General features: G+C 40.0%; 1 protein-coding gene across 1 annotated transcript in view; it reads right to left on the minus strand.

The window, feature by feature from the left end:
- Window positions 1-1,082: 1,082 nt before the first annotated feature.
- The window catches only part of srebf2 (sterol regulatory element binding transcription factor 2), a 73,461-nt gene continuing 47,047 nt past the window's right edge, over window positions 1,083-27,496 (minus strand). Inside the window, exons 10-19 of the mRNA XM_043679939.2 lie at window positions 21,779-22,040; window positions 18,710-18,876; window positions 16,711-16,861; window positions 15,175-15,268; window positions 13,667-13,776; window positions 13,139-13,271; window positions 12,031-12,199; window positions 5,197-5,382; window positions 2,767-2,878; window positions 1,083-1,900 (exon numbers count right to left, since the gene is read on the minus strand). Of these exons, the coding sequence (XP_043535874.2) occupies window positions 1,680-1,900; window positions 2,767-2,878; window positions 5,197-5,382; window positions 12,031-12,199; window positions 13,139-13,271; window positions 13,667-13,776; window positions 15,175-15,268; window positions 16,711-16,861; window positions 18,710-18,876; window positions 21,779-22,040 (1,605 nt within the window). The 3' untranslated portion in view covers window positions 1,083-1,679. The remainder of the gene's footprint in view (window positions 1,901-2,766; window positions 2,879-5,196; window positions 5,383-12,030; window positions 12,200-13,138; window positions 13,272-13,666; window positions 13,777-15,174; window positions 15,269-16,710; window positions 16,862-18,709; window positions 18,877-21,778; window positions 22,041-27,496) is intronic.

Genomic DNA, 27,496 nt, shown 5'->3' on the forward strand with positions numbered 1-27,496 from the left:
GTTAACTGCCAATTGGATTTGTACCTGTTAGTTACAAGCACTGTCCAGGCGTTTGGTTTTGTTAGGCAGGCAATGTTTCTATAATGTCCACTCAACCCTATACCAAGTCTACCTGCCTAAAGTTACCATTAAAACTGAAGCATAATGTGATGAAGTGGAGTCCCCATTTGAGTCAACCATCAGTCCGCATCTAATCGGTGTGTGCAAGTACCTCTACCAGGGAAATTACAAAGCAAGACATTAAAAGTAGAACTTGGCTATTTCCATGAAGATCAGTACTGTACATCTTTCAGTTATTCCAAGAGAAGGAGCTGTTTTAGAATCACTGAATCACTAAAGTGTGGAAAGAGGCCATCGGCCCATCAAGTCTGCACCAACAATCCCACACTATGGAATCCACACATTTACCATGGCTAATCCACCTAGCCTACATATCCCTGGACACTACGAATTATTTTAGCATGGCCAATCCACTTGACTATGGGAGGTAACTGGAGCACACTGCGGAAATCTCACCGACACATGAAGAACTCCATGCAGTCACCCAAGGCTGAAATCAAACCTAGTCTCTGGCACTGTGAGGCAGCAATGCTAACCATTAAGCCATCGTGTCGGCCTCCTTTTGCATGTGAATTGATTTTGTTAAGAATAAAACTGATCCTAGCTACCAGAAACAATAAAAAAACATATAGTTTCACTAAAATACAGTAGCAATCCTGCAATTTGTTTTCACCCAGAGGCTAACAAAGTTGCGGAATAATCATCTACAAAAGGTAGGCCACCAAGCAGACAGTATATTTAGGGTTTAAAGGTGAATCCATTATATCTCTGAACAAAGTTAAAAATTACACAACACCAGGTTATAGTCCAACAGGTTTAATTGGAAGCACACTAGCTTTCGGAGCGACGCTCCTTCATCAGGATCACCTGATGAAGGAGCGTCGCTCCGAAAGCTGGTGTGCTTCCAATTAAACCTGTTGGACTATAACCTGGTGTTGTGTGATTTTTAACTTTGCACACCCCAGTCCAACACCGGCATCTCCGAATCATCTCTGAACAAAGTATTGAGATTATTCTGAGAGAAACAAATTAGGTAGAGCGGATTGAAAAAAAAAAGGGACAAGGATTTTTAGCTTTTATGGGCTTCTGATTTTTGAAAACAAAATTCTTGTAACTTACATATATATGAAATCTATAAGAAAATGACTGTCCCAAACACTTGCATGATAAATTACATTCCTAAGACTTAACATAGTTCAAGAGCAAAGTATGAGGCCGTAAAAGTTTAATAAATTATTTAAAATATTGAGCAAATGGAAATTTTGATACCCTCAGATTGAGAACCGCAGCTTTGACAAATGGAACTGAATGGTCATCTGCAGTAGTGTATCCATATTAGAGAGAGAAATAGAGACAACAGGAGAGAGGGGATGGGGTCATGTGAAAGATGAAACTGGATTACTCTATCGATGTTAGCAATCTATGAAAAGCATACTGTGATCTTGGTTACAAGACAGAACATGACAATATCTTTTGTACTGAATCTGCCAAACTGCAATTCATCAGAAGAAAATCATTGCGGCTCAGAAACATGTGCTGGTTGTTTAACGGCATGACAGTGCGATTTGATCAGAGGGTAGAAAACATTTACTGCAGGCTGGGGTGTGGCATCCCATGTATCAGCTTGCTGCGATAGTGGTGCCACTGCCCAGTTTCATGATCACCTGCTGGCAATCACTGACAGACCGCTTGTCTCCAAGTTTCTCCAGAGTACGTGCAGCTTCAGCCAACATGACTGCTCGCTGGCCGGGAGAGGAGAGAAACGAGAGGGGAAGGTGACGGCATGCCAGGAGTATGGCTGTCGCTCGCTCTCTCTGGCCTGGAAGAGCATCCAATTCACCTGCAAATAGCAAAAGAAATAAAACTAAAATATTTTGGAATTCTGTTCCCCCTTAATACTGTACTTCAGCATTCACTTACTGGAATTTCAAACATGTACAGATAGTTATGAACTCAACTCCTATTGTGCTACCTCTGGTATTACCTAATTAAAATAAAAACCAAACTCAACATTTTGATTTGCAAAGATCAATGTGCCAAACCATTGTGAGATTCTATACGTAAGATTGTTCATTTAAGTTCTGTTAATGTAATGTCAAGGTTGTGAGAAACAAGTGGTCACGAAAAATGATCTTTCATCACAAGTAAATAGGGAAATGGTATGACACTGGCTGCGGGATCACAGCTGTATAACTGAGCTGCAATAAACACTCTCCAAGAAAGGTTGTGTGTTTTGTTAAACCTTACTAGTCAGCTCAAAACATATTGAATTCTGGTAATGGTGGTCGAACAAGAAACCTTTATAGATTTTAACAAAGGAACTTAAACAAAATGGATATTGGGTTATTAGAAATATCCCAAAGGAACATTTTGGATATGTCGGTCAGATAGACAATGGTCTTGTTTCTCTCCTTGACACTTAAATATTATTTTTCTATCAACGTCCCCAACTAACTGTCAAAAGGCATTTTACAAGCAGGGAATGGGAATGGAACAGGAGATCGAATACTAATGAAGGTGGTCAGAGGCATTATTGAAAACGCAAAAAAAGAGTGTACAGAATACTAAAATGTGTTAAAACTGTTAAAAACAAGATGACTTTGCTACAGAATCTGCAACAATACCACCTCTTTTCAGGATCGTCTAAGACTAGATACCAACAGTTCCAGCTCTTAACAGCGGGCCAACTGCTTCTAAATACATTACCTTGTTGGATGGGGTGTGATGTTCGTCTCCTCAGATTGTGTTCCAGAAGCTGGTGAGTTCGAGTTGGGCTTGCGCCTGCCATTAATCGTACAGTCGCCTCATGCAAAAACATCTAAAGAAAAATTGTGGAAATGTGAAAAAGCAATACACACACAAAAATATAATCTGATAGACAAGAGTGCTACACATGGCACTGAATCCTGTTCATCCATCTCCCACCTGACGTATAAATGGCTCTCAGCTCAGCAGCACTTACTTTAAAATCATATCTGTTCATTTTCAAATCCATTCACATCCTTGCCCTTCCCAGTCTCTGATCTTCCTTGTCCTCACAACTCTTCAAACATGTCTTGTGCTGTTCCAATTTTGACCTCTGATGTATTGCTGTCAGCTGCCCAAGACCATAAACTCGGGAAACCTCTCAAACCTCTGTGCCTCACTATTTCTCTCAACTTTTAAGGCACACTTCAAAAACTACCTCTTTGACCAAGCTTTTGATTAAATGCCCTAATATCTCAGACAATATAGAAATCCCAGCTATTTATTAATTGAACCAAAAGCAATTTACATTGACAGCACATGGGACAACCCTCTTTTACAAGCTGGCTATTTGCTGTAACAACCCAAAACTAATTCCAGTTCTGTGTTTTCTCTTCTTTGTATCTTTCTCAGTTTCAAATATCTATCCAAGTTTGCTTTAAGTGTTGAAATGGCCTCTGCCTAATTCACTTACTGTCTTTCATAACTTTTGACCAAATGAATTCAACCATATTACTGACTCCCCAAAGAGGAGAAATATTCACTCTCTGTCAAAACTCAAACTTTGAAAAAAAAATTGAGTATATAGCATCTCAGCCACCTCTGCTCCAGTTAGAATAGATATCCGATCTCAAGTCTCCCCTCAATTATGTATGAAGCAAGGAAGGGCATACATTCAAACGGATACTTTTTTCTCCCCCCAGAGGATTACAGATCTTCCTTTAATAGCATTTTCTCACCAGAATCCTTCAATTCTGCTACTTTTATGATTTTGATAATGCCCGTGCAAAACCAGAGTTCAAAGAGATGGAGAAAAGGTGTATAAGTTCAATTGTTCCTCCTAGTGAAGACATGTGGATACATCTTAACACATTGCCCATCTTGTAAGGTAGGATAGTGTTAATGAATAAAATACTTTCTTTAAAAACACTTTCCTTAAAAACACTAACATGAATACGGAAGGACATCCCTAATAACCATCCATCTTTTCTATATAAACTCTGAACCATAATGATGTCTAAAATGATATTTTCTGCTTAGCAATAGACAACTTTGTGCAATAATGTCAAGTCACAGCAGTGAATGATAACTCTCAAACTCAAATTGGGCTGTTACATTTGGACAATTTTGCACTGTCAATTAATGGAGGTTTAAAATAAAAATGTTGTTGCTCTTTTTACCCCAAATTCCATTTATAGGCAACTAAAAAAACACTCAGAGACACCCTTAGATTGTTGCAAATACTCATTAATCTATGTTTCTGCAATGCTATCACTGAAACAACTTGACATCAATATACACTTCGCAGCATTTAGTGGTATAAAAAGGCAGACAGACTTGCATTTCAAAATCTCATAACATTCCAACAAGATTTTTTAAAATGAAAATATGGTACGTATTGATGCTTGATTATATTATGTGAGATACAGAAAAATGTGCTTCTTTGATTAGTTAGATATTTTAAAACTTCACTGAATGTTGGCATTGCTGGCTAGGCCATTTATTGCCCTACCCTATTTACCCTGCGATGGGTGGTATTGTGATATGTTCTTGAACTACTGGAGCTTTTGGATGCAAGGATCCCCAAAGTATGGTTTGGAAGGAAATTTCAGAATTTTGACCAAGCAACAGTGAAAGAAGAGTGATATATTTCCAGGTCAGGATGGTATGTGGCTCAGAGAAGTAGTTGCAGGTGATAGTATTCCCAACTACCTGCCCTTGTCCTTCTGGATGATAGAAGTAATTGGTTTGGATGGATTTTTGTGAAGGTTTTGATGAGCTACTGTAGTGCATCCTGTCAATTGTACACATTGCTGCCACCACCAGTGGTGAAAGGAGTAAATGGTGGAAGGTGGTGGGTTGGATGTCAGAAAACAGTCTTCTTTAGCCTGCATGGTGTCAAACTTCTTGAATGTTATAGAAGATATACTCATCCAGAAAAATGGAGAGAATTGCATTACATTCTTGACTTGTGCTTTGTAGTTGGTTGACAGGCAGGAAAGACAGGAGGCGAGTTATTCAGTGCAGCATTCCCACCCTCTCATCTGGATTTATAACCACGGTATTTATATGGCTGGTCCAGTTCCATTACTGGTCAGTGGTAACTTCCAGGATGTTAATGGTGGGAATTCAATGACAGTGATGACATTGAATATGGCTAAGCTTGCTTACCTTACGATGTGCCGGTTTAAATGTCTGGCCAAGTTTCCGGAGACTGCTCAGGTCTCGTTGGAATCCCTTCAGTTCTAGGCTTGAAGCTTGGTATGTCTCGCCCACAACCTGGCTGGAGCTTGCCTGCTTCTGCCACAAGGTTGTACGAATTGAAAGCAAAATGTCACAGACCAACAACTGCATAGCCTACAAAAGAGAAAAGAAACAGAATGTTATCTTCAGACAAAAAAGGTGAGAGTTGGTCTTCATACACTCACCCTTCCACCCATCATTCCATTAAATGGCTTATTCGCTTTTAAAACATGTTCCCACAAAGTGGATTGAATATATAAAATGTTTACATAAAACTGGTGCATTGATTCATTTACTTGCTTGCTCAAAATAAATCTGTTCATCCCGTTAAAGGGTATTACAATATAAATTGTGTCCAATAGCTGGAATTAGGGTTTTTCTATACTTGCTCATATGTCTTAAACTACAGCTTAAGCAAAAAACACATGAAAAATTCTAGAAACTTTGATTCAACACTAGCAATACAACACACATTCAAGTGCATCCTAAGCTTTCAGACATTAAAAAGCTTTTGAAGTGTTACTCCTGTTGTTCTGCAGTCAAAAGTGGTGGACAATTTGCACTTTGCAAAATACAACAAACAGTGATATGAAATGCTAGTTAAACAGTTCTAACAAATGCTGCTCTTCCAAACAAAAGTGCTGTGGAATCTTTTACATTTAGATCCACCTAAACAGGCAGAGGGAAGCCTCAATTTAACTTTTCATAATAGCACTTCTGGCATGCTGTACTCTCAAAACAATGAAATAGTGACCTAGTTTTAATGCTCAAGTCTCTGCAGTGGAGATGCGAAGTATTAATTTCTCTCCCCATAGCTGAGTAAAGGCAGCAAATTTCTGGTTTTATTCTTGACTATAATCTTCTGGTGTGTGAGATAGCTACCAACTGACCAGGCTGAACCATAATAAAGTTACTGGAGCCTTGATAAGAAAGATCAGCATTAATTTGAAAAGCTAAATGGGCTAGATGTGGATCAATGAACATTAGGTATACAATAGTCAACATATCTTAGTCAGCTTGTCCATTTGTCTAGGCAATTACCATTAATAAGGGTTAATGAGAAAACATTCATTTAATTTACAAGTGGAACAGTGAGTAAATGCACAGTGTGAAACCATTATTCCTTGATGCTACATCGGGATACAAGTAAAAGGAAAAAGTTCATGCTGGAATCAGACAAGTCTTCAAAGAACAGGAGGAAATCTGATTGCGTTTTCTTTTGGGGGAAGCCTTGCCACCAGCTTTGCCACAACTGTGCCAAGGAAACTGAAGATGACAAGGGTAGTTTATTGCTGTTTGGATTTGGACTGCTGTAGAAACTTAAACCAACTTTTTAAAAGGGAAACCAATATATATTTGATAAAGAAAAAGGGAATGAGAATAGATAACAGAATGAAACAAGATGGTACACTTGCCGAGATTTTTCTTCTCAATTATAAAATTCAATAATTCTATTAAATAAGGTGCAACTTAGAACTATTGTAGTTGGAGTCAGAGTGTGGAAACAGACCTTTCAGTCCAACTTGGCCATGCTAACAAGTGTCCTAAACTGAACTAATCCCATTTGCCTGTGTTTTGCCTGTATCCCTCTAACCTTTCTTATTCACGTAATTATCCAGATGCTTTTTAAAATGTTGTAATTATACCAGCCTCCACTACCTCCTCTGACAGCTCATTCCATACACAGACCACCCTCTGTGTGAAGACGTTGCCCCCAGGTCCCTTTTAAATCTTTCCCAATTCACCTTAAACCTATGCCCTCTAGATTTGGACTCCCCTATCCTTGAAAAGGACCTTGGACATTCACCTTATTTATTTCCCCCATGATTTTATAAACATGTATAAGGTCACTCTTCTGGCTAGAAAGACTAATTGCATTCAGGACTGTGACCCATTTTTCCAACTCCTCTGATCCTGCAGTAACACTCAAAGGAATCATCCAGCACTTTCAATATCAACCACACCTCTATTCGGAATCAGGGTTCTAAAAAGTATAGAGAAGCAGAAATTCATTCAGTATGTGGCAGTGTGTTCAGCAATCTGTCTTTATTATTTATTAACAGTAGTCCTGCTAGAAGTACACTGCAGGACTGACATTTAAAAATAACATTTGTTTCATGTTTTGACAGAAGTTGTGATGAACTTATCTTTGCAGATACATTCATTGACACCATTTTCTGTTTTTATCTTTTACCAAAGACTTTCAAACAAAAAGTTGTTTCGTATTATTATTAGACGACTGGCAAATTAGAAGCCCTTGGATTTAGAGGTCTGGGTTCAAAGTCAGCTCAGGTACAGAAAGAAGAAAGAAGTGGTGAATAGTTTTTTTTTTGGATTGGATGGAAGTGTACAGTGGTGTCCCTTAGAGGTCAGTATCATTGATCTGAAATTTGAAAGTATACAGGCCATAATTTAGATTGTGCAGATGGCGCAAAACTCTGAAAACACAATAAACAGCAAGGGAGGTTGCAGACAGATTAGTGAAATGGGAAGACGTTGGAATTGAGAGTGTGTTGCTGGTAAAGCACAGCAGGTCAGGCAGCATCCGAGGAACAGGAGAATCAATGTTTCGGACATAAGCCCTTCATGAGGAAATCAGGAAATTCCTGATGAAGGGCTTATGCCCAAAACATCAGTTCTCCTATTCCTCGGATGCTGCCTGACCTGCTGTGCTTTTCCAGCAACACACTCTCGACTCTGATCTCCAGCATTCACAGTCCTCACTTTCTCGAAATGGGAAGACACATGGTCGATGAATTTTAATACCGAGAAGTGTAATTTTAGATTTTGGAAGAGAGAAGAAATAATATGAATGGAACAAATGTAAATGTGGCATGGAATCAAACAAATACAAATCTTTCTGGAAAGAAGTTGATAAGGCTGTTTAAATAGAAAACAATACAAGATCACTGTTGTATAACTAGGCACAGAGTACAACAGCAAAGTTTGACCTTTATACAGCATTGGTTCAGTATCAGCTGGAGTTGTCTCTCTAATTCTGTGCATCGCAATACAGAAAAGATGTGAAGTCCTTGGATAGATGCAGAGATGATTTACGAACATGTTAAGATGAGGACTTCAATTACATGCAGAGATTAGATGCTGGATCACTCTCCTGACAGAAAAAGCTAACATGAGAAGTAATAGCGGTATTCAAAATAATGAATAGTTCTGATAGAGTGGATAGGAACAAATAGTTTCCATTTGCTAGACAGGTGGTGAACAGGCAACACAGATTTAATGTCATCAGTAAAACAATTTAGAGGAGGTTGAGGATTTTTGAAAAGCATAAACATCAAAAATTGTCATAGAATATATTGCTTAAAAGGCTGATGGGAGCAGATTCAATAGTAACTTTCAAAAGATTCTGAGGTATCCAATATTCTTAGCGAATATAGATTAAATGTCACTTCAGAGAATTAGGAAGTAAATTTTCTAAGTTAGTGTTGTTCTAAAAAAAATCATAAAAGGAATGCTCGAAATTTTCTTGGATTGCAAAAAATGTCCTTACTTAATGTCATCGCTTGATAATGTTTGATTTTACCATAGTATGCAGGAGCAGAAGTAGGCCATTCAGCTCATTGAGTCTGACATTCGACAAGATCATGACTGGTTTGATAATTCTCAAAACCACTTTCTTGCCTTTTCCCCCATAACCTTGATTCCCTTACTGATTAAAAATTTCTCTCAGCCTGGTATATACTTAATGACCCAGCCACAACAGGCCTTTGTATTAAGAATTGCACAAATCAATCATCCTGAGAGAGGATGAAAATTCTCATGTCTTAAATCAGAAACCCCTTCACTCAGATGATTCCCTCTGGTCTTAGACTATCTCACAAGGGGGAACAACCTCTCTATACTTACCCCATCAAATCTCCTAAAAATCTTGTTTCAATAATGCCTCCTTTTCTTCTAAATTCCGAGTACAGACCCAGCCCACTCAATATCAAGAAAATCCTTCTATACCTGAAATCAACCTCGTCAACCTTCACTGGAATACTCCCAATGCCAGTATATCTTGCCAGGTATCAATAGATTTTATCCATGTAGGAATGTTTTAATTGATGAATTTACACATTTTTGAGGTCCAGAGATTAAAAAGGATGATTTATAGAATTCACTGTAAACCAATGATCACCAAGGTCTAAATTCCAACTAGAAGGCAAGAGAGCAGTAGACTGTTTACATCAACTTTAGTCAAACCTTTGTCAAGGTTCCACATGATATAACTTTATTAATTAGTGTATCACTAGGGACTTAGGGTGAGCTTGTCAATTGGATACAAAATTGGCTTGATGTTAGGAGACAGAGGGTGGTGGTGGACTGTTGTTTCTTGGACTAGAGGCCTGTGACCAGCAGTATTCCAGAGAGATCAGTACTAGGTCACTTTTGTTTGTTCTTTATAAGAATGATTTAGAGGAGAATATAGGAGGCCTGGTTAGTAAGTTTGCAGATGACATCAAAATTGGTGGTATACTGGACAGTGAAGATGGTTATCTACGATTACAAAGAGAGCTTAATCAGTCGGGTCAATGGGCTGAGGAGTAGCAGATAAGAGTTTAATTGGGATAAACATGATGTATTGCATTTTGGTAAAACAAAAAAGGACAGGACATACACAATTAATATTAGGGCCCTGGGTAGCGTTGTGGAACAGAGAAATCCAGGTGTTCAGTACATAATTCCTTGAGATTTGCATCACAGGTAGACAGGGTGGTTAAGGCAGTGTTTAGCATGCTTGCCTTCATTACTCAGACCTTTGAGTTTTGGAGTAGGGATGTCATGTTGAGGTTGAACAAGATGTCAGTGAGCCCTCTTCTGGAGAACTGTATACAGTTTTGGTTGCCCTGCCAAAGGAAGGATACTATTAAATTAGAGAGTGTTTAGAAAAGATTTACCAGGATGCTGTCAGGAATGGAGGGTTTGAGTTACAAAAAAAAAGGCTGTGACCCTTTCCACTGGAGCATAAGACCTTGTAGAAGGTTATAAAATCATGAATGGCATAGATAAGGTGAGTAGCAAGGGTCTTTTCGCTCGGGTAGAGGAGTTCAAAACTGGGGGGTATATTTTTAAGATGAGAGGAGAAAGTTTTAAAAGGATATGGGAACAACATTTTTACACAGAGTGTGGTTCACATGTCGAATGAACTGCCAGAGGAAGTGGTGGATGCAGATACAGTTACAACATTTAAAAGACATTTGGATGAGTACATGAAAAGGAAAGGTTTGAAGGGATGTGTGCCAAATGCCAGCAAATGAGACTAGATTAGTTTAGGAACATGATTGGCATGGACTAGTTGGGCTGAAGAATCTGTTTCCATGCTGTATATCTTTATGACACCTTTTTCAATACAGAATCATTAAAAATAACAAAACAGGCTAATTAGTTCTTTAAAATAAGCAAATTAAGCAAGTTTATATGTAGACAGATAGAATTGAAAAGTGGAGAAATTAAGCCTGTAATGAACATCGATATATGAAATGATAAAAAAACAGAGGTGCATTGGAAGGAGTGTAAGGAACAATTCATAACAATGGTATCAGAACTGGTGACACGGTCCTCAGGAAAGGCTAAACATGCTGGGGCTCCTATCTCCAGAAAAGAGAAGTCTGAAGGTTAACCCAATAGACTTTAAAATTATGAAGTCTGAAGGTGTTCCATTTGTTGACGTGGAGGAGATATTTTCACTTGTGAAGGAGGCTAAAAATATGGCACATCAGACAGTCAATCATAAATCTAACACAAAATTCAGAAGATTTCTTTTTACCCAGAGAGTGGTTAGACTATGAAACTTGTGACCACAAAGAGTGGTTGAAGCAAATAACTAAATCATAGAATCCCTACAGTGTGGAAACAGGCCATTTGGCCTGACAAGTCATCACTGACTCTCTGAAGAATATCCCACCCAACCCCATTGCCCTACCCTATTACTTTACATTTCTCCTAACTAATGCACCTAACCTACACATCCCGGAACACTATTAACAATTTAGCATGGTTAATTCACCTAAACTGTACACCTTTGGACTGTGGGAGGAAACTGGAGCACCCAGAGGAAACCCACGCAGACACAGGGAGAATGTGCAAACTCCACACAGACAGGTGCCCGAGGCTAGAATTGAGCCCTGGTCTCTGGCGCTTGAGGCAGGGGTGCTAACAATACATTTCATTGAACATAGAACATTTCTGGGAAAGTTAGATAAACACATGAGGAAGAAAAGAATACAAGGACCCACAGACAGGAGTCGGAGGAGATTCTTGTGGAATGTAAATGTGGACATGGACCAGTTTGGCCAAATGATCTGGTTCTGTGCTGTAGACTTAATGTGGCTTTTACAATGTGTTGGGAATATAGTGATTGTAGCGAAATGCCCAGAACAGTTGTACTGGCCATCATGTATTACTGGGCCTTCAGTTGAAGGGGTGGAATTGGACACAAATTGAAGTCCTCAATGATTGTAAAATATTGTTATTTCTCGATGTGCAGGGTTTACCTCTGTACTGCACTGCAGACACACTGCACATCGCTGGCACATGCAATGCAACTACAATGCACCACAGAGGCCACCATCTTTCTCCTTTCTGAAAGACCTGAGCACACTTCTACCCTGAAGATGAACATAAAGCCCTTTCTTGCCAAAAGCAGAATTTCCACTGCTGCAGAAACAGATTTGCATGGCGATGTGGCAATGCAAACCTGCTGCTTTGGCACACAAGCTACATCTCAGAGCAGGATGAAATCAATGAACAATAACATACCTTGTGCAGGGTGGTATCCTGATGTTGGCAGGAGACAGACAGGGCGTTCCATAGGTACCCACTGGCCCTTTCACAATGCAGAAGTGTTGCTTGATGAGCCTCTCGTTTCCCCAACAGACTCCCTTGCATAGCCTTGTAAACGTGAAGAATTGCCTTTGGCAGTGGGCTTCTAGAAATAATGTTGCAAGACACAATGAGGAAATAATTTGGGTAATAAAAGACGCACCACGAAATTCACACATCCTTTTAGTGTTGGATCATTGTGTTTTCTCGTGGAATGGACAGGCTGGAGTGCAGGGAACAATATGATACTGAATGGCTGTCCACTGTGCTAAGATTTAAACATTTTAGCGTTCAGGGCCATCATTTCACAAAGCCAGGATTTAGGGAACAAATCATTCCTCATGTGACAAGGATAAGCAAGTGGTGCCAATATACACAATCACAAACCCCTGAAAGTACTTTCGAATTTTTGGGAAGCAATGTTAAAATAACAAGGGCATAACATGATTCAACTGAATTCAGTCCCAGCTACCAGGGGTAACGTGGTTAAAATATGAAGATAGATTATAATGGCTAAGGTTCATGTACAGAAGATTAAAGGATAATTTAGTTGAGGTGTTTCAGACTAAAGGAGTTGAAAGAGTCAACAAAAACTACTTCTTCAGCAGGAGAGTTCAGAACAAGGGGGGAAAAGCCTCAAACTTAGAACTGCGCCAATCAGCGGTAATGTCAGGAAGCGATTCTTCCTGCAAAGGATAATGGAAATCTGGAAGTGTCTCACTTTGTAACTGTTGAAGCTGAGAGCCATTGGAAATTTCAAAACTGATATTGATAGATTTTTATTAACAAAGATAGGAAGAGCTAGAGAATCAAGGTCGCTACAGGCGTTAAGATTCAGATCAGCCTTACGGCAAAAAACGGTTCAAGTGGCTGAATGGCCTCTTCATATTTAGGTAAGTGATAACTATTTTGGTGTAGGACTTTACTTTCAAATGCAATATTAGTTTTTATGCAAGAGAATTATTTCAGATCTCCAAAACACCTATCACCACATAAAGGCATTATCCTTCAGCCGAATGCCATTCCTGGAGAAGCACTGACTTACTCAGACATCTGCAGAGACTTGGGGATTCGTTCCACTTCAGTAGACAATCCTTTAGCTTTCAAATCGTCACCCTGAAGCCAGTGTATAGCAAACATAACAATAGCTGTCCACCACTTACTGACAGGATCTGGACCTGACAACAGGATGGAGGATCAATTTACTGGCACAGCAATTACTTATTCTAATGAAGATGCTCATGTAAACATAAACCATGTTTAGATTTTCATACAAAGCATTCTTTCTACTTAAAAGGGTAAAGAACACCTGCCAAGTACTTCAAATGGCTTCCGTGTAGTCTGGTTTTACTTTAGCCGTTTCAGTTGTTCAAACACAAAACGGGGTGTCTTAATTGCTCAGGTCTTTGTTCATGAAAAATGTACATAATCTGCAAAAGGGCTGTAAACTTGTTGGCAAGAATAATACTTTGTCATTTACTGTTTGTCTTACTTTTAAAAAAATACTTCAGCTCATTTACAATGGTTAAGCTAAAATACCTCAAAATCTAATTGTTCCAGCTTACATCCTCACCTGTGGTCGTTCTCAGACTGGCATCAATGGCAAATGCCTGTGTTAAATTCCTTCTTGTGTCAGCACAAGTGTTAAGTAACTGCAAGTACTCAAAGGCATTAGAGAACTCCCTGCAAAGACAATACACCATCCTTAATATACTAGAATTATGGAAATGAAACTGAATTATGTGTGCTGGCAGGATGATTAAGGATATTTTTACTTACAAAAATTAGATTTATACAGAAAAACAAAATCAGAAAACATTGCAAACGCTTACAGGTCAGGCAATATTTCTTCAGGTGTATAGCGTTTTATCGAAAACAAAATGAGGAGGAGGAGAAAACCAGTTCCAAAGAAAAGTCACATCAGACTCAAAACATTAACTCAGTTTTCTCTTTCCATAGATGCTGACAAACCTGTTTAGTTTCTTCAGTACTTTGTTTTTATTTCAGATCTCCAGCATCCTCAATATTTTGATTTTATTTGAAGCACCTTCAAAATCTTGGATGTTTCAATGAGATCATCTCTAATTTTTCTAAATTCTTGAGAATATAGGCCCCATTTACTCAGCCTCTCATCACAGACACCACTTGATGACACTGCCTCCAATGCAGATATATCCTTTCTAAAATGTGAAGACCAAAATACACAGAGCACTACAAATGCAGTCCCAAAGTTCTGCACAATTGTAACAAGGTTTTTTTATTTGTTTACTCTAAAGCCTTGTAATAAAAGCCATTGTGTCATTTGCCATCCTCATTGCTGTACCTATATACTAACTGTGTTGCCTGTATAAGCACACTTAAGTATCTCTACAAGCTTTTAAAAAAAAATCAGTTTTTCTACTCATATTCATATTCTATTCACACCTCCCCACATTATGCTGTATTCAATTTCTGCCAAATGAACTTAGTGTGGAAAGATAAAGTACAGCATCACAGTTCCCTGCTAAACACCTTATACTAATGATGGAATTAAGTCAGATCTGAACAATGGATCATAACTTTAAGCAACAGTCTGACTTTGTTAATTCCTACACAGAAGCTGAAAAATGCAGGGCATCTTAATAAATGTATTGTACTTGTGCCACATTCCTTGGCCAAACTGTAATTAGTTACAAAATCATCCTCCCTCCTAGATGGGAATAGGTTTAAAAGGTAATCAGGAAATTTTTCATAAAACCAGTTATAGGTTGTTCCACTTTAATGTGACAGTTGTGTTCCTCTGCAACCTCGCGCTATAGAAAACCGCTATAAAAAAGCGTGCTGTAGAAGATCGCTAATAGAAAATTAGCCTGTTCAGTAGAAAGTTCACACTATCCAAACAAAGTACACAATTCATCAATCGCTTTATAGCCAATTCACACTGACGAAACGTACATTATAGCAGAATGACTTATACCACTAGAAATGTTGGGAATGGTGTCCTAACTTTGCCGCTACACACCAAACTCTCAATCAGCTACTACTTCCAAGCTCAGCCCACTTGAAACATGCACATTAGACCACTGGTGCTTTTGAACATACCCAGCTTCCTCAGTCTCTGGCTTAAGCAGAGAGCATACAGCTCTTTCAAGGAGATTTTCACAAAATGCCTGGTTCACCTGGGCTACTGGATCAACTGCAAGAGAAAAATAAATAAGCCATACTGTATTAGAAGTGGTCATCTCCAGGTATAGGATGGTTACAGACTACTGATATAGATTATGTACTAGTTTAAATGGAATGACAGTATTGTAATTAGATTAGATTAGATTAGATTAGATTACTTACAGTGTGGAAACAGGCTCTTCGGCCCAACAAGTCCACACCGCCCCGCCGAAGTGCAACCCACCCATACATTTACCCCTTACCTAACACTACGGGCAATTTAGCATGGCCAATTCACCTGACCTGCACATCTTTGGACTGTGGGAGGAAACCGGAGCACCCGGAGGAAACCCACGCAGACACGGGGAGAACGTGTTAAAACAGATGATCTAATTTGTCAAATGTTTTTGATAAGAATCACCTCCTGGAACAACAGGAGACTCAGAAAGATGATCAATGGCATGATTTCTAGTTTTCTCAGTAGTTATCAGTTTCTCATTGTCTAATTTCACCCTATCTTTACATATGCTATGTTCCATTTACACTGTTATTTACCACAAGAACTGTTCAAGTTCCAGGTTTTGCCAAAACGTCCTCTCAGACTCAAAGATTTACAGCACAGGAGGCAGCTATTTGGCCCGCTGTATCCATATTGGTCAAAAATCTGACTGCACTAATCCCAATTTCCAGCTCTTAACCATAGCTCTGGAAGCTATGACAACACAAGTGTCTTTGTAAATACTGCTTAAACGATGAGTATTTTTCACTCAACCACCCTTTTAAGCAGTGAGTTTCTGACTTCCATCACCTTAATGAAAAGAATTCTTAGAAGACCAAGAGGTGAATTATCTCTTATTTTAAATCTATGGCCCCTGGCTATTGATCCCTCTACATATGAAATAAGTGCTTTCATATTCAGCACATCTGTGATCCTCAATATTTTATAGCGCTATTAGATTCCCTAACTTTCTTTGTTCCAAGCTCATCCTATCCAATCTTTCCCTTTAGCTCAGACCCTCCAACTTAGACAGCATCCCAGCAAATCTCCTCTGTACTCTCTCTACTGCAAATATATTATTCTTAAATACATATTCTAATTGTGGCCTAACCAGTGTTTTATACATTCCAGCAGATTGAAAGAGAAGGTTAGGTGAACATGTGTAGTTGGAGTGGCCAACTACAATTCGGTAGTATATGCAATGGTCTTTAAGCAATGTAGCAGTAAGATTAAAGCCTGGTACATCTGTTGACCATGTATTGTAGCAAATAATCTTTATATGTAATAAATATTATATTACAAAAGAAGCCCAAATCTGAAGATAGGCTGTTTGAGGAGAAGGCAATTATCTTGAAGCTAAACACACGGATGTGGGCAGAAAACAATAAAACAAAGGGAGGACAGATTGCTTGACTGCAAAGTGGTCAGTTTACCGTAGTCAGTACTGTACTGACATCTTATTCAGCATTACTTACTTGGATTTCGGAGAGAGCTGAAGAGACTTTCTCTAGGCGTAGATTTAAGTGACCAATCACATTCCACAAAGAACTGGCGTCCCAAGGGATGGAAAAGCCAGTGCCGGGTGCCAGGCTCAGAGACTCGCTGGGCTCGTCGCAGGAAATAGCGCTGGAAAGATAAAGGAAATAAACAGATTACAATCATTACTTCAATATTACTTCCTGGGGCCTGACAGGCACCTTCCAAGCAGACAATAGGCAGATGAGAAAAATTTCCTTGGAACCCAGGCTCTTCCTGCCATTTGCAGGTGACAGGTGGAGAACCAGCAGCCAGAGGCAGTTGCAGGAGATGGGGAAGGAAATACAGATCAGGCAAAGGTGCTCAAGATTCCTATATTTCTTTATACTCTCCTCAGCATTCAAGCAGAGAGAAGAATCATGCCCACAGTTTGAAAGCTTAAGGTACAACATATCGATTCCCATATTATCATTGCCTATCCTAAAGATGCATATGGTTCAGCATGTCTAAGCAAGATTCAGTGTTAGCAAGGCATGTGATTCTCCAGAACATCAAAACTAAATGCAATGGTGCCTGCATAAATGCTGCAATGTGCAGAGATGGACAATCAGGAATAGAATACTTAAGAACTTTTACCCATTGTACCCGAGCTTGAGTGAAGGTGGGTTTGAGAAAGGAAGGAAGGATTGCAAAATATCAGGTGCCCTGGCTAACACAGGTCGAGTCAATATTTGCCAGGAAGTGAATTTGAAACACTGCTTTTTTCTGCAGTAACACTACCACAATGTGCATTATCCAATAGAAGAGCAAGACTTGTGTATCTGGTTGGCCTCCTTCAGTTTTCTAAATGTACTAGCCACAGATGAGAACTCTGCAAATGTATTAGCAACTAAAAACTCTGCTGGCATGCTGTGACCAGTGATGTGCCACATGAATCAGTGCTGGATCCACTACTTTTCATCATTTATATAAATGATTTGGATGTGAAAAAAAATATGGTTAGTAAGTTGACAGCTAACACCAAAATAAGTGGTGTAGTGGTTGGCATAGATTACCTCAGAGTATAATGGAACTTTGATCAGATGGGCTATGGGTTAAGGAGTGTCAGATGGAATTTAATTTAAATAAATGTGAGGTGTTGCATTTTGGTAAGGCAAATCAGGGCAGGACTTATATAGTTAATGGTAGGGCCCTGGGGAGTACTGCTGAACAAGGAGCTTAGGGTGGAGTCGCAGATAGACAGGATAGTGGTGGTGGTGTTTGGTACACCTGCTTTAATAGGTCAGGCGGATGTCATGTTACAGCTCTACAGGACATTGGTGAGGCAACTTTTAAAATAGTGTACAATTCTGGTCGCCCTTCTATAGCAAGCATCTTGTTATACTTGAGGGGATGCTGAAAGGATTTACAAGGATATTGCCACAACTTTAGGGTGGGATGTGGGTGTTATTTGAATTATAAGGACAGGCTGAATAGGCTGGAGCTTTTCTCCCTGGAGTATCGGGGGCTGAGGGGTGATTGTACACAGGTTTAATACATCACTGGGGGCATAGATAAGGACAAAGTCTTGTGCCTGGGATATATGCATCTGTTTGCGGGTGCCTGCGTGTGTGCATGCATAGCCCAAAACTAGAGGGCATAGGTTAGAAACAGACCTGAGGGATAACTGCTTTATGCAGGGGGTGGTGTGTATATGGAACAAGGTGCCAGGGGAAGTGGTAGAGGTGGGTACAATTACAACATTCAAAAGGCAACTGGAATGGTACATTAATAGGAAAGGTCTAGAGACATATGGACTAAATGCTGGCAAATGGGACTGGATCAGATTGGGATGCCTGGTCAGTGTGGCTAGGTTGGACCAAAGGGTCTGTTTCTGTACTGTATGAGTCTACTCCACCTGGATTCCTACTGATACCCTGCCCTGAAGCTAAACATCAGAATTACGTGAATAGTAGTTGCAAGTCCTGTCTATGGTAACCTCACTGAGCACCTACTCACCGATAAAAAAGTCAGTCTGCCTCCAAAGTTGGTTTTAAAGCAAATGGCAGCTGTAACATAGATTTCTGCCATGAGTGTCTGGGGGATTTTCTCCTCAGCACATTCTGCCAGGTTAACCGCAGACAGAGCCAGGCTTATGGCACGCACTGGACTCTGCACCAACTTATCTACATTAAAAACAGGAAAAAGATAAATTATTTCCATCTCAGTAGCACTAAGTATGCCATCCTTCAGCTTCACTTGGAATTTCAGAACAAAAGAAATACAATTTTATCCAAAAACATTAATTGACCAAATGCGTCCATGTGAAGGACAAGTGAAAGAACAAATTTATTGGGCTGGATTTTCAGAGTTTTAAAAATGCCAGAGTTTTTTAAAAACAGGGGTGGATGGGACCTGATTTCAGAATTCCCACTCTCATTCCTGGTGTCCCTGATTTTCCTTGCTGTGGAAATTGCTGACCTGGTCAGCTCTATTAGTGGATCGTATCTCCAAATTTTTTGCAGAGTCAGCTTCTCCTCAGAAGAATCGTGAGCCTTAGGCCAGATTCTTTTAAAAGGAAAGGTAAAAAATCATCACCCAAGGTCCGCACTCATTGCCTCCTTTCCAATTCAATGGTCACACTACATCCCCTCACGCCCATAGTAGGGTTTCTAATGGCCCACAAGACAGTGGCTCTATGGCTTCAGCAAGCAGAGGTAGGGAAAGGAGACCTAAGGCAGCAGTTCTTCAGGTCTCCGATTCTTACTCAGGAGATTCTGCTGTGAGAACTGTGCAGATTGATTAAGGTAATGCTTATTCATGAAACAGGAAGAGGTAAACCTCTCCAAATAAGCAGGAATGGATGGAAGGGCCATTGCAATAGATGTGGGAACTTTTCAGTCTCGATACAATGTCCCTAGTGGTTTAACGACCTTGGGAGAACAGGAAAAAGAGGGTGGTAAAACACTTCCAGCTGTGAAGTTTCGTACTGACTTCCCCAGCATTCTGATGCATAACAATCCTCAGAACAGTACACCTTACAGCTTCACTCATTCTCTCAAAACACCTCCTCACCATCCCATCCAAGCAACAACGTTCACACTCAGCTTTGTGCCATCTCACACCCATAACACTGTCACTCTTCACAAATATTGACCGCATTCCACTCCTTTTAAACATACTAACCATCTCAGATCAGGAGATGGAATCATAGAAGCATACAAATCAGGAGGAGGAAAAAGCAAAAGGCATTCAGTTCCTTAAGTCGTTTTCAGAATGCAACAAGATCACGCAGCTGTAATTGCAACCGCAACCTCAAATCCATATTCCTGCCTATCCCGGGTAATCTTCCAACCCCTTTCTTAACAAGAATCTATACCTCTACTTTAAAACTATTCAAAGACTCTGCTCCACCACTTTTTTCCAGAAGAGATCCAAACACTCTTGAACCTCAGTGGTAAAAGTTCAACTAATCTGTGTTTTAAATGGGCAACCCCTGCTTTTTTTTAAAAACCATGTTCCCTCTGGATCCTCAATATCTACCGAGTACACCCTTGAGGATTTCATATCCAATCTTTCCTCACAGGACAACCTACCCATTCCAAGTATTACTTTAGTAAACCTCTATGAATTGCCTCCAATGCATTAAAATGATCAATATTGTTCACAGTACTCCAGCTGCAATTGCACCAGTGCCCTGTATAATTGAAACATAACCTTCCTACTTTATGTATTCAATACCTTTTCTGACAAATAACAACATTCTATTAGTTTTCCTAATTACTTGTTGTACTTGCGTACTAATCATTTGCAATTCATACACAAGGGCACCCAGATGATAGGTTGCATTGCTCTGAGAGATGCACAGTCACAATTATAGAGTCATAGAGAGGTACAGCATGGAAACAGACCCTTCAGTCCAACCCGTCCATGCCGATCAGATATCCCAACCCAATCTAGTCCCACCTGCCAGCACTTGGCCCATATCCCTCCAAATCCTTCCTATTCATATATCCATCCAGATGGCCTTTTAAATGCTGCAGTTGTACCAGCCTCCACCACTTCCACTGGCAGCTCATTCCATACATACACCACCCTCTACATGAAAATGTTGCCCCTTAATTCCCTTTTATATCTTTCCCCTCTCAACCTAAACCTATGCCCTCTAGTTCTGGACTCCCCCAACCCAGGGAAAAGACCTGGTCTATTTGCCCTATCCACATCCCTCATGATTTTATAAACCTCTATAAGGTCACCCTCCAGCCTCCGACGCTGCAGGGAAAACAGCCCTAGCCTATTCAACCTCTCCCTATAGAAAAATCCCCCAACCCTGGCAACATCTATGTAAATCTTTTCTGAGCCTTTCAAATTTCACAACATCCTTCTGATAAGAAGACGACCAGAATTGCACGCAATATGCCAACAGTGGCCTAATCAATGTCCTGTACAGTTACAACATGACCTCCCAACTCCTGTACTCAATGTTCTGACCAATAAAGGAAAGCATACCAAACGCCTTCTTCACTATCCTATCTACCTGTGAATCTACTTTCAAGGAGCTATGAACTTGCACTCCAAGGCCTCTTTGTTTAGCAACACTCCTGAGGACCTTACCATTAAGTGTACACGCCCAGCTAAGATTTGCTTTCCCAAAATGCAGCACCTTGCATTTATCTAAATTAAACTCCATCTGCCACTGCTCAGCCCATTGTCAATCAAGCAAAGTCAACACTTCTTTCCAGCTGTGTAAAAGTTAATATTTTTATGAGAACCAAGGATTCAGCCAGATAATACCTCTTACAAGATGCATGGCAATTGCCAAAATTCATAGGACAGATCAACAGAATTTTCTATAGATATCAACACAGCCAGTTACTGTGATTTATAATGTATGGCCTGAAAAGATAGTAGAAGCAGATTTAATTGTAATTTTCAAAATCAAATTAGATGATTAACTAAAGGTTAATGACTAGGGAAAAAGTAGAGGCAATGAAAGAATTGGATAGCGCTTTCACAGAACAAACAAGTTTGATGGACCAAATTACTTTTTTCTGTTGTAAGACTGCATGGTGAAATGCATCAAAGTACCTGTTAATTGCAACTGATGCAATTTATGATAAACTAAGGCAGCATCATGTGCACTCATTTTGGCCTCTTCTTGGAGCTGCACTTCCTGCCGGAACCCCCTGGTCCATTTCAAGAGCCAACGTGTAAACACCACTTTCTGAACACTGTGCCGAATGATATTCCAGCAAAGGCTACAAGCCAAATCCAACCGTGATGCAGGTAGTGCCCGTCCCAGCGCTAACAAACAAGTCTGTAAGTTTCCTGCAGCTGCTGTGAAGGCACCCTGTAACAAAAATCACATTTCCAATTACCAACTCGGACATGTCATATAATGTGGTTCATCCATTCTGGTCTTCATGGATACTCTTTTGAAAGATGCTCAAGAACAATCTTTAAAATATATCATAATGGTGCATAATTTGAATATATGCAAAGTTCCTTTCTCCCACAAACAGCTGATTGCTTTAGTAACGACTCTGACATCAAGTTTAATTTTAGTTCATTATGGTTAGTAACGGACGAAAACTCCACACGCCAAAAGGTGCGTCTTCATCCCCTTTGCATTTTCAGCTTAAGCAAACCAGTGGGATTGTCAAGTTAGGGACAGCTTAAAGTTATGAGCTGATGCTGACAAGGCATTGATTTGAGTCTCAAGTTTAATTTCTTGCAGGACCTAACTGGTATAGGAAACTTTCATTTCAAATGACTTGGACTGTATTTGAAACTCTGACTGCAGAACTGAAAGAACAGTTCTGAAACCACCATACCTACCAGTCTCTTACTTGCTTATTGTATAAAAAGTATAGAGGACAGAATATTTGATGTCACTTATCATCATTTGTCAAGTCACACTTAAAAAATTTCCTATCATGCAGGAACGACCTGGCTTTGCTAAACTCAACCCACTTACTAGGTCTGTCGGCTTGATCCTGGGGAAACCATAAACTTTACTTGAAATCCAGCTTCACAGCAACACATTTCCCCTCTAAAAGACAACAATCCTAGCAGTAACACCAAGGATCAGACAGCTGCTGGCTATTGGTAGGCAGGACTTCTTGGAAAGTGGGGGAAAATAGACAAGTGGCATCTCAAGCCAAATAAAGGGCCATTAAGTGGCTGTGGGGTGAGCTGGTCAAGGAGGCAATTTTGCAGTCAAGGGCAGCAACTGGATTTGTGGTTCAAAATAATTTGTCCACTTGCAGTTCGAATGGTGGGTGGCATCGTAATCCTATTAATGGTGATCTACAGTCAAACTGGAACAAAGCTATCCTATTGCCCAGATTTCAATGATCTTGATTAACCATCAAATTTTTTTTATATAGGTAATTTTATTGAAAAAAGAAAATTTTTAAAGTTTTTTTTACAAAATTACAAAAGTAATACAAACAAATATAAGCACCAATATAAAATAAAATAAATAAAAATAAAAAAAGGGAAAAAACCCAACTAACTACTGATCTATCCTACAAACAAAACATAAAATAGGATAAAATACATTACTAGCAATAAACAAAATAATTAAATAACTAGATACATGCTCAAAACACACTTGCATCAAGTCATAATAAAACCCATATTTGTATGGGATTCCTCCTCTTGGGGGCCCCCCAAGCCAGCCAGAACCACTGCCACAGCTAGACAAAAGCCCTGGGCGGTATGGCTGAAATATCTGTGTCGATACAGTTCAAAAAGGGCTACCATGTTTTCTAAAATAATTCCGGTTTTTGGTGCACCATATTTGTGATGAAGTCAAGGGGGATATATACCATGACTATGCTGAACCAGTTCGAAAGTCCTGGGGGGCCTTCCGCTACCCAATTCACTAAAATATTTTTCCTTGCACAAAAGGAGAGAATGGTAAATAATTTCCTCCCATACACATCCAAGGAGGGAAAATCTAAAGAGCCCAAAAGCAGGGACACTGGATCCAGTCTAATCTCCGTACCCAAGATCTCTTTCAAGGCATTCGCCACTCTATCTCAACGCCTGCAGACCTTATGGCATGTCCATAGACAATGCGTGAGTGTGCCAACTTCTGTTTCACATTTAGGACACATTGGGGAGGCTCCTGCCTCGAATTTTGCCAGTCGTTCAGGTGCCATATGAGCCCTGTGGAGTATCTTTAATTGAATAGCCTGAGTTCTATAACAAATAAAGATCTTTCTGGCATTTTCCCAGATGTCCTCCCACATTTCTAAAGAGATTGCCAATCCTAATTCTTGATTCCAGGTTTTATATAATTGTTCCATGTCCTGCGATGCTTTATTGTGTAATGAGTGGTAAAGAGTACTGACCATAGCACTCGCCTTTCCCTATCAGATTTGTAGGGATTAACTATCAGTGTGGTCTTCTTTTGTATAAAGTCGTGTATTTGGAAATACCGAAAGAGGTCCCTGTTAGGCAGTCCAAACGTCTAGTACAACTGCTCAAAGGGTATCATAACCTGCCCATTGAACAGATCCCCCAAGCAGGAGATACCTCTGGACTTCCAAGTTTTAAATGTAGCATCTGTCAGTCCTGGCTGGAATCGCGATGCTCCCACTGTAGGGGTATAAGGGGAGGTTTTTTGCAGGTTACCCTCATCTTGTCGCATTATCCTCCAGGCTCTAATTGTATTTAGTACAATATGGTTTTTACAATAATCTGTAATAGCTCTCCTTTTCTTGGGAGGTCTCAATATCTAACCAGACTGATTATGGGTCACAAGAGACCCAATCAGCTACACAGGAAAATAAGCTCAATTGGTACCTCCTGAAATCTGTAAAGTCCAACCCACCCCTTGCTTGTGGGAGCTGCAGCTTTTCTAATTTGATAGGGGGCCATCTATGATTCCAAATAAAGGAGCCGAGCCAGCCATAAAGCTTAATAAATGCCTGTCTCGGCAGCATCAAGGGGAGCATTCTCATCAGATATAGAAGACGAGGTAGAACATTCATCTTAACTAAGGCTACTTTGCCTAACCAGGATATTGGGAGATCTCCCCAGTCCTGCCTTATTTTTTAATTAAGCGTAGGAAACTGGCTTCATACAGCTGACCAAATACTGGAGTGATAAAAATACCTAAGTATAAAAAACGTTCTAGTGACCACCTAAAGGGAAAACAAGATCCGTCCGGTAAATTGGATGCACTGGCAAGACCTCCCAACTGCATGGCCTCCGATTTCATAAAATTGATTTTGTAACCCGAGAACATATCAAAATAGATTGACCACTTGAATTAAGGATCACTTAAGAAGAGGAGGGCATCATCCGCATAGAGAGTAATTTTGTGCTTGCCCGATCCAACCCTCGGAGCCATTACGTTACGGTCAGTTCATATAGCTTCCGCTAGTGGTTCAATCACTAGCGTGAATAATAATGATGAAAAAGGACATCCCTGATGACAACCCCTGCCAACACTAGGCTATCCGAACCTAAACCATTGGTGATCAGCGCTGCTTTGGGATCATTATATAATACTGAAACCTATTTAGTAAATACCTCTCTGACACCAAACCTTTCCAGTGCTTAAAAAAAAATGGCCATTCTACCCGATCAAATGCCTTCTCTGCGTCCAGGGAGACAACTAAACCTGGTATTGTTCCCTGTTGACAGGCTTGTATCATATTTAAGACCCTTCTAATATTATTAGTTGACCTGAGACCCTTTATAAAAAAAGGATCAGACGGGGTTTATAATGTATGGTAAGACCCTCTCCAGTCGTAATGCTAACATTTTGGAAAGAATTTTGAAATCCACATTTAGCAAGGATATGGGTCTATAAGAAGAGCAATCTTCTGGGGGCCTTTCCCTTTTTAAGAATGAGAGAAATATTTCCTTCTCTCAACGAAGGCGGGAGGCAGCCCTGACTGTGTGAGTAATTGTACATATTTATGAGTGGCCCAGCCAGTTCCCCTATAAATTCTTTATAGAACTCAACCTGGAATCCGTCTGGCCCAGGTGCTTTACCACTCTGAAGCTACCTAACCGTGTCCAGTACTTCCTGGGTTGTCAGGGGGGTGTTCGAGATCGACACCTGCTCCAAGGTTAAGCCCAGAAGAGCCAAAGTTTTGAACAATTCCATCTTCCCAGTTCTACCCTCACAATCCTGCAACTTATACAATTCGAAATAGAACTTTCTAAAGTCTGTATTGATCTTTTTACGATCACAAGTCAAGGTACCAGCACTTTCTCTAATGGACGTAATGGCTTGGGGAGCCTTTTTCTTTCTGGCATGATACACTAGATATCTGCCAGGCTTGTCGCCATATTCAAATAATCTCTGTTTTGCAAATTATACTTTGCTCTTTGCTGTTTGGGTAAGTGCAGTATTCAAGGCTGCCCTAAGGGCTGTGATCCTTTGTAGCTTAGTAATGGACGACCCGTCAACATACGCTGTCTCAGCTGCCTTCAAGTGAGCCTTGAGCAGGTGCTGTTGCTCTCCCTTTTGTCTTTTCCGGGTCGCAGAATATGAGATGACCAAGCCTCGCACATATGCCTTAGTGGTCTCCCACATCATCGACGGGTTACTGGCCATACCAGAATTAATTTCCCAGAAGGTTTTGAATTCCTGCAAAAAAACTTTATAAATTTGCTATCCTTTAATAAGAAAGGATCCATACGCCAATGTCGGGTGCCTATTTCATCATCCCTAATCTTGACTTCAATATATACTGTGGCATCATCAGAAATAGCTATAATACCTATTTTACAAGACAGTATCGAATTCAAAAGGGTTGAGGGGGCAAAAAACATATCAATTCTGGTCTGGCACCTGTGTGGGTTAGAGTAGAAAGTAAAGTTTCTACCCTGGGGATGAAGGCACCTCCACACATCTGCTAGTCCTAGCTCCTTGTTCAGATCCGTCAGTTGTCTCGATCTCAGAGATCTACCTGTAGTGCTCCTAGGTATCCTATCCGTCTCTGGGTCCATAACAGAGTTAAAATCTCCTCCTATAATTTATGCCGCATCCCGAGAGCCATCAATTTGGAGAATGCTTCCATTACAAATTTAAAAGGGTGTGCCGGGGGGCAATAAAGATTCAAAATTCCATTTTCCTCTCCATGTATTTGGGCTTTGATCAATATATACCATCCAGACTCATCTTTTATCTGGCTTAACATTTGGAAAGGAAGATTCTTCCGAATAAGAATGGCTACTCCCCTACTTTTTGAGCTGAAAGATGAAAACAAAGCCTGACCAAATCCACCCTTTTGTAGCTTTAAGTGCTCTTTGACAAGTAGATGTGTCTCCTGTAAGAGAGATATGTCAACCCTTTCTTTTTTTAAGATTTGGTAATATATTTTTCCTTTTGATTGGCGAATTGCTCCCCTTGACATTCCAAGTGCACCACCGAAGCGAATGGCTAGCCACGATCGTCCAGGCAAGCCCAAAACCCCCCAGGAGGAAGAACCCCACCCAAAAGGCCTTGAATAAATACCACAGAAAATTCACAAATACAAAAATTCTTTAAAGCATTTAAACCAACACAATTAAAAACTACTCGTTAAAAAAAAACACAAAGCATATTTGAAAGGAGACTTTCCCTCTTGCTCCCAGGGGGCATAACTACCTATCAATAATCCAACCATAAATTTCTCCTAGCTAGGGCCCTGTCCTCGGCCCAGGCAATTATAGAATGGAGTAAACAAATTCAAGTGTTTTATAAAACCAGAGTTAAAAGTGAGTGACCTTCCCCCACCACACCAATACCTGGGTGCGTTTATATTTTGTATTGTTTTACTAAAGTTACAAAATTAC

Source organism: Chiloscyllium plagiosum, unplaced genomic scaffold (genome assembly GCF_037043375.1).
Source record: "Chiloscyllium plagiosum isolate Xiang-an unplaced genomic scaffold, Cpla_swu_hap1 HiC_scaffold_33, whole genome shotgun sequence".
NCBI lineage: Eukaryota > Metazoa > Chordata > Chondrichthyes > Orectolobiformes > Hemiscylliidae > Chiloscyllium > Chiloscyllium plagiosum.